The sequence below is a fragment of the Schistocerca gregaria genome, chromosome 5 (assembly GCF_023897955.1).
Source record: "Schistocerca gregaria isolate iqSchGreg1 chromosome 5, iqSchGreg1.2, whole genome shotgun sequence".
NCBI lineage: Eukaryota > Metazoa > Arthropoda > Insecta > Orthoptera > Acrididae > Schistocerca > Schistocerca gregaria.
The window spans coordinates 366,236,203-366,252,137 of record NC_064924.1 but is presented as its reverse complement, the minus strand read 5'-3'; the positions used below and the strand labels follow the sequence as shown (position 1 = coordinate 366,252,137).

The window sequence follows — 15,935 nt, the reverse complement described above, 5'->3', positions numbered from 1 at the left end:
TTAAATGGTACGGCCATATATGTTGAGCTTCTGACAAAGCAAAAGTCAAACATCGTTTCTACTATTTCGCAAGCCGCCTTAAGGTGTATGGCGAATGGATTACATGGACGTGTTGGAATATTCGTAATACTTTGTATGGAGAAGAATATATCCTGTCACATTATTCGTGTTTGTGGAACCTAGTTTAGAGTGTATCCGTGGTTACGGGCATGTCTGCACAAAAGCGTATATCATAGGTGTTCGAGTTTTGCTCTGATAATTTCACGGTGTTAGATAAATATTGAATCACCAGTATTGGCATCTGATCATAGAAAGACTATGTTTGTGTTTCGCTGTGATTAATTTATGGTCATAGAAAAATTGTGTATACACGAGGCGTGTTTTTTTTAACTAAGCACCGTTTTGAAATTAAAAAAAGACGTGCTAAGATATCTCAATAATTTCATTTTTGCATGAAAACCTCTACCTTACTCTACGCAATGACGCCATTACAGTCTGATTCGTCATTGTTTACGTTGCGTGTTGAGTGTTTAAGATGCCTCTGATAATCGTAAGTCCCGCCGAGTGTGAAGTACGGGCTCTTATAAGATTTCTTAGTGCTGAAGATCTAAAAGCGATCGATATTCATCGTGAGATCTGTGCAGTTTACGGAGAAAACATTATGAATGATAGAATAGTAAGAAAGTGGGTGAGAGTATTTAAAGATGATGAACAACGGAGTGGGCGTCCTTCGGTCGTTAATGAAAGTTTGGTGCAGGAAGTGGACAATAAGGTGAAAAAAATGGTTCAAATGGCTCTTAGCACTATGGGACTCAACTGCTGTTGTCATTAGTCCCCTAGAACTTAGAACTACTTAAACCTAACTAACCTAAGGACTTCACATCGATGCCCGAGGCAGGATTCGAACCTGCGACCGTAGCAGTCGCACTGTTCCGGACTGCGCGCCTAGAACCGCGAGACCACCGCGGCCTGCCAATAAGGTGAGAAAAAGCAGATGCTTTACGATTTACTCCTTGCGGGATGACTTTCCTAATGTTTCTCGTAGTGAAGAAACACCTGGGCGGTCAGCGTCTTCAAGACGATGACGAAGTCAAAACAATGGTGATGCAGTGGTTAACAAGTCAGGTGAGGAGGGTATTCAGAAACTGGTACAACATTATGACAAGTGCCTCAGTATTCACGGAAATTATGTAGGAAAGTAGATTAAGGTACAGGCTTTCATGTGAAAATACAATTATTGAGATATCTTAGCACGTCTTTTTTAATTTCAAAACGGTACTTACATAAGAAACACGTCTCGTATTTTGAGATAACAACGGATCTAATCTTCAAAAGATCATGGTACTACACTTAGAATTGTGCTGGCCATTCTCAATAAACATTTAGATACGTAGTGATATCTCCCACGAGGAATTAAAGTTGACAGGATCATCTTGTCACCATAGAGTCACCTGTTAATATAATCTAGTAGTATGTGTACCATTGGAAGCGCCTACTTTTATTTGCTAGAAGGCGACCAATCTGTCGGTTTGCTATGACAAGTGTCTATTGTACAGTAACTATTATAGCTGGTAAATTTCAGCATACAGTCAGTGAGGTCTCTGTAAACGACAGTGTGTAAGAAATCTAAAAAGCTGACAGGAAACTTAAATCATGAAGCATACAGAAACAATGCATATCTGATATATAGGCATAAGGCTTTTTAAAACTACAATTTGAGAGATCATGGTACTACACTTAGAATTGTGCTGGCCATTCTCAACAAACATTTAGATACGTAGTGATATGTCTCCCACGAGGAATTAAAGTTGATAGGATCGTCTTGTCACCATAGAGTCACCTCTTAATATAATCTAGTAGTATGTGTACCATCTCTATCGGAAAAACAAGAGGGAAGTGTAGAGTGGCGTCGTGGACTCACCATTGGCCAGTTGTGGAATCAGATGTTGCAAGTTGGCGCGCACGCACTCCTGGAAGTCGGGTGCCCCTGCGTTGCACGGGTGATGGCCGGCCAACACTGTAAGCAGAGCATTGCAAAACTGTGACATTCATGAATTATTTAAATATTAATCATTATTATCAGTTATTGTACAGTAAGGTGCAAACGCAATCCAGATATAACTGTAAGAAGCTGCGAGTTTATCATATGGAAACGCAAATCGAAAATGTAGATCATTAAAGAATGTCACTGAAAGAAGTATTTATCAGCAGCAAAGTCAGTGCAATCAAAAGATATGGCCATTTATATCACATATTTAGATAGTTGCAAACTCATTCATAAAAAACTGTAGGATACATCCCTCTGACCTAGAATCATGAAATTTTGCAGGCAGCAAGCTTTCATAGTGAAAGTAAAGGCAAAAACCGAAACTTCTTTATTTGTAATTACATCACACGAAAAATAATTTTTTGTCATTCGTTATCCGACTGTCTGTCTCTCTGTTTGTTAAGACCTCTTCTTCTCAATAACGGGTAGACGTAATAAGTTGAAATTTACGTCGCCTACTAAGGTCTATGGTCCCTTGGCGGTGTAAAAAAATTAAGCTTATAAGCCAATGCAATCAAAATATACCGCTATTTGTGCCATATATATTTTGATACTTGTAAACTCATTAATTAGAACTTATCGGGCTAACCTAAAATCTTCAGATTTGGCAATAAGCAAGGTTTCACAGTACAAGTAAAGGAAAAAAAATCCAAAAACTGTTAATTTTTAATTATATCACTCGAAAGAAATTTTTTTTGTCATTTGTTATCCGACTTCAAACTTAAAGTACTGGAATTCCCGCGACCGATATCTTGCCTGTATCAATGTTGTTAACAGGCAAAAGTCGCCGAGATTCTCGTCTCCCGATGTGAATGAACAGCCATACACAGCCTCAGAGCACGGGTCCTACTAGCACCTGGCCAATTTTTAAAAATTTAGCAGTACTGTCTTCTTAATGCTTAGCTGTAGTAAATGGGGTATGGGGGGGTCATTAAACACATGCAAATTGTACGTAATAAAATATGTTTGGGTAATTTGCTAGCGGAATAATGAAATGTCCACCTTCAAGTCTGAAACGATTGTATCTATGTGTGTCAAATTTAAAAAAGAACGCCTTATCAACTTGGCGGACCATGTATTGAAAGCGCGCCAGAAGTTACATAAGCGAAGGTAACTGCTCAAAATCTATTAGTTAACGTCTGTTGGGGTCAGGAAGCACAGTATTCTGAATTACGGAAAAAGTATCGAAGTATATGTGATGTTAAAAAGAGAAATATGAAACACAATTTCGACAGAAACTTTTCAATCTAACCTGCTAGGCAGTGTGATAGGGTTCAAAGTAAGTGAGTTGACAGCTTGCAGGCTTCACCTGAATAATAAAAATATGATTTATTAACTATTTCTGGAGGCTTACGAAGGACAAATAGTGAAACGTTAGCAGTTCTTTATTATAATTCTACAACACTGGGAACTGTCAAGGTTGGCAGCTCCCATCCAACTCTGCAGACGAAAAAGGAAGCCCGAGTTACTTACTTACTGGGTTATTATTACCGGTGTCTGCGATTAAAGTAGTATTATAATTCTACAACACTGGAGAGCTGTCGAGCTTGGCAGATCCTATCTGCCCTGGCGAAGAAGATATCAATGTCAGTCTCTTACTCAAATATTTGGGGTCTTATTATCAGCGGCTGCGATCAAAGAGAGTCTTTTTGCAATCGTACTTTTTTCCAAGAAATGCAGATACCTATTTCTTTCCAAGAAATGCACCTACCGGTAGAACGCGCATGCTTCCAAATGAGGTGACATATGAGGCTTAAATTCTCCAATAACTTTCTGCATTAGATGAACACTTTCGTGTTCTCTTTAAGACTATGGCTTAGGAGGGGTAAACTGTATCAGTGGGAAAGACTTCGCTTTTATTTTCCCGTTGCTCGATATCTTCATTTTTAATTACAGAATAACGTATTTGAATCGTCACCATGAGGTCTCTATTGCTCATTTACTGGTTTTAAAATATATTTTGATTGAGGATGTTGAACGGAAACGCAGCAATCCGTGAAAGTTGTGTATTTATTTTCAGACTATTTGATCAGTTGTAAGACTCAGATATCTGTCTGATCCTGTCTTCACTGTATTCTCCAATTAGAATATTGGCGGAGTTCCTACATAGTGATTCTAATTAGAGGCAGGTCATGCGAACAGCCGATGAACCACTTAAATTTGCTTTTATGATGCTTGTCGGAGACTAATTACATGGCTTTCTGGGCCTTTAACAGATTCATTACGTTGCTACCTCGCAGAAGTGAAAGGTAAGTATTGGTAAGTACTGACGGACATCGGTTAGTGCTCAGTTCACGTAAACCGTGTCAGCATTTTCGAAACTGGCACGTAAAAGCATTTCATTGTCGGAGTGAATGGTATCTTACAAAGGTCTATGTGTATATGCTACATGATTACACAGAAATACTAACTTCGTTGTGATGGAAGCCTGAACATTGTGTCGGTAAGCGTTAGTGAAGATACTTCTGCAATTAGCAGCTGTAATTAGCATTTACTGGCTTTTGTTAACTATCTATGTAAGATAGCCTATTCGGAGATAAGCGCTGAATGTGCTGAAAATTCCGCTTACGTAACTTGATCGAAGTATTTATTTAAATGTTGTAAAATGGTTTCTTAGTCTTTCTGAGACTTCTCTGGTAACACATAAAAGCTATTGTGCAATAAAGGGAGGATAAGAATGCAAAGATATAAATGAGAATACATACGACATAAAAATGAACATTGACACTTTGTGGAGGACAAAACTGAAATGAGTCACATTGCTCTAATGGCTCCAGTCAAAGACACTGTATTAGTATGGGGCAGGATGCATTTCAGAATTAGTGAAGCCTGACGCTATACGCAGAAAGTTGATTTGCTGACGCTGAATTCTAATGAAACATCGCTACGAAAAGTGGCAGCTACTGTCACAAATCATTCGAATTTCACGAGACCACCTAGCTTATGATATGAATACGCTTCATTAAAGATCTTGTGACCTATTAAAACTCATAAAATACATTAACAAATAAAAGCCTCGCTGTTAACAGACAAGCAGAATGTGTGTAGCTTTTTTGGTCCATTTTTCTGTTGTTCCGAATGACGATCACTTTTGAGTAACATGAGACAAAAATGAAATCATTAAATCCTATCTTAACTCGGAAACGAAATTACGTCTTTGATACAGCAGTACCATTGATACAAACAAGTTCACAATCAACCAAAGTTACAGACTTGGATACTGATCTAATTCCTGCAGACGACTTTTCAAGCAAGTATTATTGATAATAACTTTTGCAGAGAATTTGTTCTGTCGCAAAAATGATAATAATCGATTGATGAGAACAATATCGGAGGAAGACTGAAAGAGATCAAGAAAAGGATGTGAAGTCTCTAAATCTTGATTACCCTTCTCAGTTAGGGTGTTAGGCAGAAAAAACTGCTCACTAATATAGTATGTCCAGCAGCGACGAACTGCAAAAATTAAAGCTTCGAAAACGTGTTAAGAATTTATGGCACAAGGAAAGTTTTGGTGTAGAAATTAGAGCTATATCCCTGGATGTCATCATATATTTGGATCTGTAGGGCTATACTTGATATACCTTTTACAGCGTGCCATATGTCAAGCTCACGATGCGTGACTTGCTTACTTGAGTTCACTGTTGTATCTCGGGGCGTATTACACATCAGATTGATCTGTTGTACATTGTACTAATTATAAGAAAATTTCGACACTCACCGTGGCTGACAGAAAATACTGCGATGATAGCCAACAGCTCAATTCCAAGTGAGTTCATCGTGTTGAACGTGCCGGTCGTGCGTCTCTCGGAGGCTCTGAAGACACTGTAACGAAGACGACGTCCGGCGGCCATATATACCCCCGTGGAAGGCCGAGCCAACTGGCGAATAGCAGCAGGCGTAGCGCCACGTTACGTACGCTACCATTTCGCCGTCCATTGAATAAGCAGCGCCCCCACCTTTTCGGCTGTCAAGAACGCCTGGAACCGTAGAGGCACTGGTTGACCGCCTCCTCCCCCCCCCCCCCCCCCCCCCCCCCAACCCGTTGTAGCCTCGCTAGCTGCCACGCAACCCAACACCTATACGTGTCGCCAAGTGGCTGCCCCCGAGTTATGCCTACAGTTTGGATTTCACACGTGGCTTCCGTTGTGACCTACTTCACGTGCTGGACGCTAGCTTTGTGGCAGCCGTTCCTGTGCTATTTTTGAGTCACTATTCAGAATCCATAAATTTTTCAGGAGAGTGTACTTGTACACCTGTGTACATTAATTGTTGTGATCCATTACTAAAATTGGTCATTTCTGACGGCTATGATCTTGTACTTGCTAAGTGTACGTAGCGCCGCAGAAACAAAAAAAAAAAAAAAAAAAAACTAGCGAATGTAAGACTGAAGCTATACATGGTACTGAAAGGCACGTGCTACCTTCTCTTTTAGACACCTTTCCATCACAATCTGTCAAGACTGATCCAATGTTTCACCTTTCGTAGTTATTGGCGTGGTAATGATTGTATTTATCATGTTTTAAAATGACACACAGGGGGTTACGAGAATTGCAGTGATGTTCATCCCCGTCGAAAAGTGGCTGGCAGTTGTGAGACTATTGGACAAACTGCTGTGAACGCACTGACGCCATGAGTGTAGATGGACGTGGTAATGGGCACATATTACTCAGTCTGCAATGTTTCGGTATTTATTTCGTCTAGGACGGTTTAATGAACTGCGCCGTGTTTCCTAATCCTTGCCCCCATTTTTTGTGCACAATTAATACATAATCATTTTTTTAATTTTCTGTTTCACCTTAATTGCTTAGCAACCCGACACTACTGAAGCCTTTAAGTTACCAAGATACTGAGTGTATTCCACACTACGTCTGGCAACTGTCTTATTAAAAACAGAGACTGCCCCCTTGCTTTCCATACCATCACTGAAGCCTTGAAAGTTTTTATGACATTCGAGCTCATTTATCTTATGGGACAACGTCAGCAGTTTTTTGTTACACATTCATAGCCCTTTACCTCTCCTCTATCTACAGAGGTAATTGCGACCCTTTATATACAGAGGCAATTGTGACAACTCCATTCAGAGATGTATGGCCTACCTTCTGGCAGGAACTGTACAGAAAAGAATGGGTGCAAGACTTAGGAAATTCTTCAACGACATGACAGGAGCAAAACTCTCTGAAGGGAGAGCAATATGTGTAGATTGACAAATATCTACAGTTTCGTTTGCTGCCCTCTTCATAGATGGTTCACTGACTTATGTTGGGGCATTGTGCGAAATTTCACAATACCCCTCACATTTGACAGTTGGTGGTGGCAGATTATAGCACAGGACATTCGGGGTATTTTTCTTCCAGTCCCGATACACCACATGCATCAGCAAGGCAAATATTCACTTCACAATATTTTGTGCATGTTGCCGGAGAAGGCTTTGTACTTTTTGTACATTTGTTCACTTGGAATTCCGTTACACTTTTGCTAGGTAGGTAGGCTTCTTCGGCTCTTAGTTATATCCTTATAAAAATAAGGGTTTTTTCACTATTACAGTATTTACATTTCGCAATAGACAAAAGTAATCCTCAAAGCTTGCACTTACTAACTTATAACCGTTATTTTCGCTGTTTACAATTCCAACACCTCATTCATTTTCGGAAACATGTTACAGCTTACATTTTGAAGCACAGCCAGGAGAAATTTTTACCTAACTTCATTCTTAATGCGATTTCCAACTACACACTTGCATTGGTTACCGTAAAATTTACGGCTGTAATTAAATTCCCTAGTTTTTGGCATTCTGCGATGCAAAATCTTTGAAATAAGTCTAAAACAATCACAAAAACAAGTTTACAACACAAACGCGCGTGGAAAACAAAAATAAATTGAAATAAACTATTTTCATCGACAGAAAGATCGATTGCAATAGATCCCTGCTTGTAGTACAGCCGCCATGTTCTTCAGAAATATTTCACAAATTAGTTGCTACGTAAATACCGGTGCCAAAACTAAATAACGAGACATTTTAGGCAACGTTTTGTGTATGGTGATAGCCATTTATAAAAACAAGAGTCGTGTTTGCTCTCAAAAAGCATTTAAACACGAAACTGATGACGCTCTACGTAAACCACATATTTTTAGATTCAGGAAGAGTCAGTGGATTTTATATAATTTAAAAGAAATTTTCTTGAGCTTTGATGTCTAGGTTATCCAAAGAGGAGCCTATAAATTACTTTGCTAACTCCTACTCCATTGATTAATTTCTTCGTAGAACCAACTGATGTGTATATGTTACTAATGATAACAAATAATCCATTAGTTCAAACGGTCTTCTGTTCCAGTTCAGTCCTGTAATGCGATCATTGTAAACAAGCTCTGTAAAATAATCTTCCTACTTGATGGTGCATAAGCATTCTCGTCCGCATCTCAGTGCATTAAATATTTACATGTTTTGTGACAAGTCTGTTATTATCTTTCTTTTCTTACTTATTCCACGTCCATGGACGCCACATTTCACTTGGGATCTTTGTGAGGTACATTAGCATATTCAGTTTTTTGTGTAAATATTTGTTATGTAGGCCTAAGCTTGTTTTCCTGACATGTTCTACATTCTAAGGGTATCACCACTGCGGATCCATTGGAACGATAAGTACGTGTAATATGACATAATCTACGTCGCAAGTGCACAGTAGCTGGTAGATAGCTCAATAAGAGGTAGTTACTTGCAGACGCCAGCGAGAGAATACTTCTGTAATGCCTGTACAATGTGAGACTAACAGTTCCCCAACAGAAAAAAAAAATCTTGAAAATTTGGAAATATTTTCTCTGACATTATTTACGATAAGATATACTAACTGCTACTTTGAATAGTTAACGGAGGCTCGTTCAGTAAGTAATTCCCCTCAAAATTTTCTCAGGACATATTTGTTCTTAAGATTAAGGATTTACCGACCACTTAAATCAGTCAAGATTTCTTTTATATGAACTGTTTTTCTACATAATCTGTATCACTTTCGACGTATTAACACTTTACACCATAATTGTTTAATAGCACGTATTCCCTGTTGGTAAAACTCTTGTCCTGTAAAATTTAGACTGCGATGGCCGGAAATATCACAATTAATAAAATGTTCCCGGATATTAAGCCGCAGTCCAGTGGTTTTCACCTCAAAACCCCGAAGTTTCAACCCCATCTGTGGAGGACATTTTCAAGAGGTAGCATAGTTTCCTTGAATGTCCATTTCATACCATGGCTCACTACTGACTATAGAATAATTCTGCTTCCGCGCAGTGGCGTGACTTCACGTGTTTCGAATGCAATGGGCTCTTCCTTCCTATTGAAATTCCAGGGTTGTTTCACAATCTCTATGGCTCTCTGTATAATCTTGCATGGTATTCGCTTGTGGGCGCGAGTTACTGAGTCCTATCAAAATGAATGCGGTGGTCTTCTGAGTGCAAAGCATGTTCCGCAACAGCTAATCTGTCAATCTCGCCTCTTCTGCAATTGTCCTTGTGCTCTTCCAGTTGTCCTTTGACCGCTCTTTTTCTGGTAACCACCTACACCTCCCCACAACTACACGGAATCCTATAAATTTCTGCTTTTTCCAGCGTTTGGCGACCGTCCTAGACCGAACTTAGATGATATTGTATCTTTCGGGTGGGTTTGTAGATTGCCGCGATGTTTCGCTTTTTTAAGATTTTTCCCATGCTGTCAGTAACGACCCAAATGAAAGGCAGGAAAACTTTCGATTTCACCGGCACTTGAGCATAGCTATGATTTCTACGGGATAGTATTAACGCTCTTTTCACCTCCTCCATGCTAAACTGAATCTTCGGACTGATCCCTTGAGAAGTTTGTGAAAACCACCCAGTTCCTCCCAGCCGTACCACTACAGAACAATCATATCATACACGTACTGGAACCAAACACTCGGTCTCTTGTTCGCAATTTCCAATGCCTGCTCTCGAACTTATGGAAAAGTTCGAGAGCAGACATTGGAAAGTTCGCTGTAACTGGGTTTAAGGGGCTCTTCGTAGTGACGCCATCCGTATGTTCATAGAACTCATCGTTCCATTCGAAATATGTGGTTATGAGGCAATATTTAAACAGTTTTGCAATATCGGGAGGAAACGTCTGCTCCAGTGTTGCAGCATTTCATTGAGCGGAACCATAGTGAATAGGGATACCACATCAAAACTAATTAATATGTTCCTAGGCTGTACCCACAGTCAGTTTATTTTACTGATAAAATGTGCCGGATTCTTGACATACGAATCCGACCGGCCCACATACGGTCGTGACAACGTTGTCAAGAACTTGCCAATCGAATAGTTGAGCGAATCTATAGCACTCAGTATAGGCCTCAGAGGAACATGTTTTTTGTGCATCTTCGGCAGTCCATAAGGTCTTGGTGGTAGAGCAAATGAAGTGAACAGACTTTTCTAAAAGCTCTGTTTGGTTTATCAACCACGCAGCATTTCTAAGAACTTGAAGATAGTGAGATTGACGATTTACTAGATCCGCAGTCGTATACGAAACTGAGTAAAGACCCCACTGATAAAGTTCGTAAAACATCCGAGGAATTTCACTAGGAAAGAGGATGGCGTGAAATTAAATGACATCTGGAGTCTGGTACTGAATAAGATGTATACAGTTTTCCACAATGGAGTATTACCAACAGCGGTCTACGATGGTCGACAACGGCTCTTTGCGCTAGAGCATTCAAAAAATGTGACGTCACACAACTTGGCAGAAACATGTGGAAGCGGAATTTTGCATTAGTCAGTTGTGAGCCACAATGTGATTGGGACATTCAAAGAAGCTACGATCCCCCCTGAAAATGTCCTCCGCAGATGGGGACGAAACATTGGGGTTTGAGGTGAAATGAATTTGATCACGGCATAATAGCCCAGAACATTTTATTAATTGCAGTTCTTGTCCTGTTCTCGTAGCCAAGTTTTCAGTGCATGTATTACAGAAAGGCAAGTCCATTGGTCTTAAACTGCTCCAAAAGTTCAGATGAAGTGATTTTTGTTTGAATCTTGTAGTCTGCCGTATGACGTTTGAATGTCGAAGAGTCTCAGTTACTGCACACGCATTTCTAAGGTTTACCGACAGCTGTAGAGCTAGGCGAATTATGATACTCCGTGATGTACGAATAATGACACTAGTGTGGTTCACCATGTCGAGAGCAATGACAGTGACAGGGCTTCCCGAACGTGGTTGATCATGGAGAACACAGGACACAAATCTTTGAAGATGTTCACCGTGGTTTCTTTTTCCACAACCAAGAATTTAGTTACAACACGCTGGTTGTAACGAATGTGTTGCGTAGATACCATTATGAAAGTTCTCTACGGCTCTGCAGTCTGGATCTTGAGAAATTGGCAGAAGAAGTGCCAAACATGAAGTACTTAAAGTACCTAAAAGCTGTAAGACAATAATACGGCGCATTATTTACTGAACGACTGTGGTATTTTACTATTTCTAATCCATCTTCTCCCTTCAGAATACTATAAAATTACTAATTTTTGTGTATTCCTAGAACATAAATTGGAAACGATTTCTGTTTGAATCACGAAAAGCACACGCTAGCTGATGAAACGGTGATTATATAAATTAGTTCGACTAGTGCGTGAATTACCAAATTTCTGCAAAGCTCTAAATATTCCAGATTTGCAGTATGCAAAAAGTTTAGTAAGTTCGACATTTATTCGGACGCCTTCGACTGTGTGTATTTTCAACAGAAGGATTGCGTGGCGATTGTCCTCTAATTCTGAAGAGACCTCCTAATATAATACCAGCTGTCCACGACTTACTTCGATATGCTCTAACAACATACCAGTATTCATAAGATATTAAATTCGTAAAACTGTGAATTTTACCTATCATAGAACTCGTAGCCAGTTGCTTTCCGTGGTGCTAGTATAGAAGAAATCTGTGAATCTCTAACATTGTGAATCGTACCCCTTGAGCAATTACAGTTATTGGGCCGTAAGCTCTGCGATCCTTTACACAATGACACATGGAAATCTGCATTCTTTATTTTGTTAAGTTAAAATAAAACTAAAGGAATACCCTTACTTCTTTCAGCTGATTTAAAAATGGAGATCCGAAGATCTGAAACGTTCTGTGAATCATATATGCAACGGAAGGGAAAGAAACCACACGATGCAGAACCCAGGTTTGTAGGCTTACATCTGTCTGTGCATACTGAACTGGGAGCTCAGCACTCAGCACCGCTACCGACGGAAACAGGCAGCGCTTTGGACGCGGTAAACAGTTGCTCTTTCAATGTTATGTTCACACAATGCCTGTAGAAGCGGTGTAAAATGTGCTAGTAGTTCCCAATTTGTTAATTTTACGGTTTTATTGTATCCTCGGTTTCCTATCCTTCTATTTAGTCTGTACAGGGTGAGGGCCGCCTCGGCTGGTATGCAAGCAATGTTCGCTGTTACGACCAGTTTCAGGGCTATGTTTGTTGTCAAGTGGTAAGGAAACACTGCTGCCCTTAACATCTAGAGATAGTCTGTGTGAAGAGACTCCAGTGTTATAAATGATCCGTCTTGAGCTCCACGAACAAGGTAGAGGATCGAGAACTGCAACTGTTATTTGAAATACTGTAGTATCATTCGCTACCACAGTTACAGCTATTATCACAACAACAACAAACAGGTATTAAGAATTGGAATGTCACGATTTTGGCTGCTGCATGTATCTATTTCGTCGCAAGAAGTGACTTGATAATATATTTTATTCGGTAGATCATGTAGCTTATAACAATGAGAGACAGTCACAAACATTGGGCCCGAAATACATGATCGTAAGAGAGGAAGGATAGTTAAAGTTTACCGTCCTGACGACGAAGACATTAGAAACGGAGTACTGCCTCAGAGTTGGAGAGGAGCAGGAAAGGAAATATGCTGTTTCCTTTGCGTACGAACAGTCTCGTTATTTACCTTAAACGATTTAGGGAAACAACTGAAAACCTAATTGGGCTTACGAGACAGGGATTTTAACCTCTGTCCTTCCAAATGTGCGTCAACTCACTCAAAGCAGATCATCCTCATCAGACATTGAGACACTCCACATGAAAGGTAACACGGCAGTCTTGCGCTTCAGAGGGCACACTGTAAAGTGTCTGCTGTGAGTATCGAGGGTTATAGGCATAAGGAACAACATGTGTACGACTACGATCCTCATAAGCTGTTTCGGCTTGTAGGAAAGTTTAAGAGAGACAACAGTGCATGCGATATCTCGCTAAATCAATGCTGTGTACAGTGCTTCAGACCTTACCACTGTTCGATAGTGCCTTGGTTTTTGTCATTCTGAATGCCCTTTCCATTTGTACTTATGAAATACATATATAGTTATAGTCTAATTAGAATGATCACTGACAGATAAAAAAGCACAGCGAATTACTGGTCAAGACGTCTGTCTTCATCGCAACAAGGTGACGCAAAAGTGTCCGATCACCACCTGCCGGCCGTTTTTGACTCCTGCAGTATTGGAACGTGTGGACACTCTCATTCGAGGTGACTGACCAATCAAACACCTCCTTGCCCAAACGGAGATCTCTGTTGTTAGTGCTGACACACTTGTCCACCAGTTGTCGTGCTCGAAGATTTGCGCTTTCTGGGTTCCTCACCGCCCTGCTGCCCGGCTCTCGCATCTTTCGACTTCCATCTATTTGACCCAACCATGTATGCGCTACGTTGGAAGCAGTGCGTGGATAATGTTAAGTTTATTAATGCAAAAATGCGTTGGCTCCGACTTCGACAGTAGAGTGGTACCATGCAAGTATGCAGGCTCTCCCAGTGCGGTGGCTTAAGTCCGTATCTTTTAACGGAGATTATGTTGAAAAAATAGGGTTTTGTAGCCAAAAGAGTGATGTGTTGGAATTCTGAATAAAACCTGCAGTAGAGGGTAGGAGGAGGCGGGTCAGACCAAGGAGAAGGTACCTGGATTCGGTTAAGAATGATTTTGAAGTAATAGGTTTAACATCAGAAGAGGCACCAATGTTAGCACTGAATAGGGGATCATGGAGGAATTTTATAAGGGGGCATAATCAGTCTTAAATGATGATCATGATGATGACCTGCAAAGTTCAGAAAAAGAATTGTTATATTACTTACTGAACGCCCCTCGTAGACTATTAACGTTGTTTTTTAACTGACATGTTAGAACACGATCGAGAGAGCTAGTTTGTGTATTTACAAATTGAAATGTTCTTATGGAGTAAGAATAATGGCGCTTTGATGTATATATGGCAATTTACTACATTTTCTTAATTGCTTTTGACGTGATTACTCCTGGTTTGTAAAGACTTTTGAGCTTAAGTTTAGTGCAGATATACGCTATAGGAATAAATCAGTGTATACAGTATAATATGCATTACTATTAATACAGAAGTCTGTAGCTACAAAAACCGTAAGTGTCACCAGGACTGATATACCGTCTTTCTGCAAAATATATAATGAGGTAGGAAGGCCGCCACACATATTTTTAATGATGTCGTAATATTGACATCTATGCACTAGATATGTGCAAGATGGTCAATGAAGCTCATTTTTGATGAGAACAAACCTAAGAGATAGTTCCAGCTTTCACTTCATTTGCAAAGGATGTATGACAGTATGTTAAATAAGTCCCATGAGAGACTAATCAGAAGGTGACCAACTAACGTCTCGACATATAAGTGGTAGCCTCCAAGAAAAGGCCTACCAGTCTATAACTGATGCGGGAAACTCCGTTTCACTTTCAAATGAATTTCGTGTTTCTGAACCGGTCAGTAGCTGGGAAAGCTGCAAGTGTTACACAGTAGGCTACCTGTTACTACACAGGCAAGCGCCTGCTGTGGGTCAAGGCTTCTGTTGTGCGGTGGGCGTGCTGTGTGTCAAGTGGAAGAATGTAGAGTTACGGAGGCTGGAATCTCAGACATGTGAATACTTAGACCGGTATATTAGTAAATTACTTCTTATGAAGAAATGAAATATGATCGTTAAAAAAGAAAGGTATCGCTTATCCCAAGGTTACCATGTGAATGGTTCAATATGGGTTATATAATTGAGAGATTATAAGATTTATATAACCCATCTGGGCGAAGTACCGAAGTAGAGGAATAGAGTTCTAGGACAGTGTACTAAGATACAGGGGTTGTACAAAAATATGGAAGCACAAAAAAACAACACATTACCATGTCTAATACGGTGTAACATGCCCGTCTTCATTCAACACAGCCACAGAATGGATAGCTACAGGTCCTGTATGGTTTTCGAAGGAATCGTATGACATTCTTCATGCAGTGTAGTGACAAGTTCAGGTAACGATTATGGAATGGATAGCTTTGAAGTACTCTTCTATCCCGTAGACAACAAAGGCTCAATAGTATTGAGATTTCGTGATTCTGGTGGCTGGGAGAGATGCGAAATTTCATATTCACTTCCACAAAACCAGTCCTAGACTTTGCGAGCTGTGTCAACAGGAGCCTTGTCGTTTTTTAAAACACGATCACCATTGGGGAACATACATTGTACGATGGGATGGACCTGAGCATCAAAAATTGTTATGTAATCCTTGGCAGTAATGCGAACTTGGAGAGTAAGCATGGGGCCCATGGAATATCACGATATGACTGCCAAAATCATCACCGAACCCTTGCCATATTATACTCTTGGGACGTAAGCTCGATCAGAAGTTGGATTCGATGTGAAACAAAGACCATGCCACCATACCATCCTTTCTTCCATAGCTCCATTATTCAAGTTTTATGGCTTCGGCACCACGTTTTTCCTTTACAGGTATTTGCATCACTGATGGGTGCTTTTGGAATTCTAGCTTATCCTACAATACTCTGCTTATGGAGCTCCCTTCTGGTTGTTCCTGTGCCATCCGCCT

General features: G+C 40.1%; 1 protein-coding gene across 1 annotated transcript in view; it reads right to left on the bottom strand.

The window, feature by feature from the left end:
- Positions 1-5,913, bottom strand: part of LOC126272949 (putative beta-carotene-binding protein) — a 32,723-nt gene extending 26,810 nt beyond the window's left edge. The window contains exons 1-2 of the mRNA XM_049976248.1: positions 5,766-5,913; positions 1,922-2,017 (exon numbers count right to left, since the gene is read on the bottom strand). Coding sequence (XP_049832205.1) covers positions 1,922-2,017; positions 5,766-5,898 — 229 coding nt within the window. The 5' untranslated portion in view covers positions 5,899-5,913. The remainder of the gene's footprint in view (positions 1-1,921; positions 2,018-5,765) is intronic.
- Between the last annotated feature and the right edge of the window lie 10,022 nt (positions 5,914-15,935).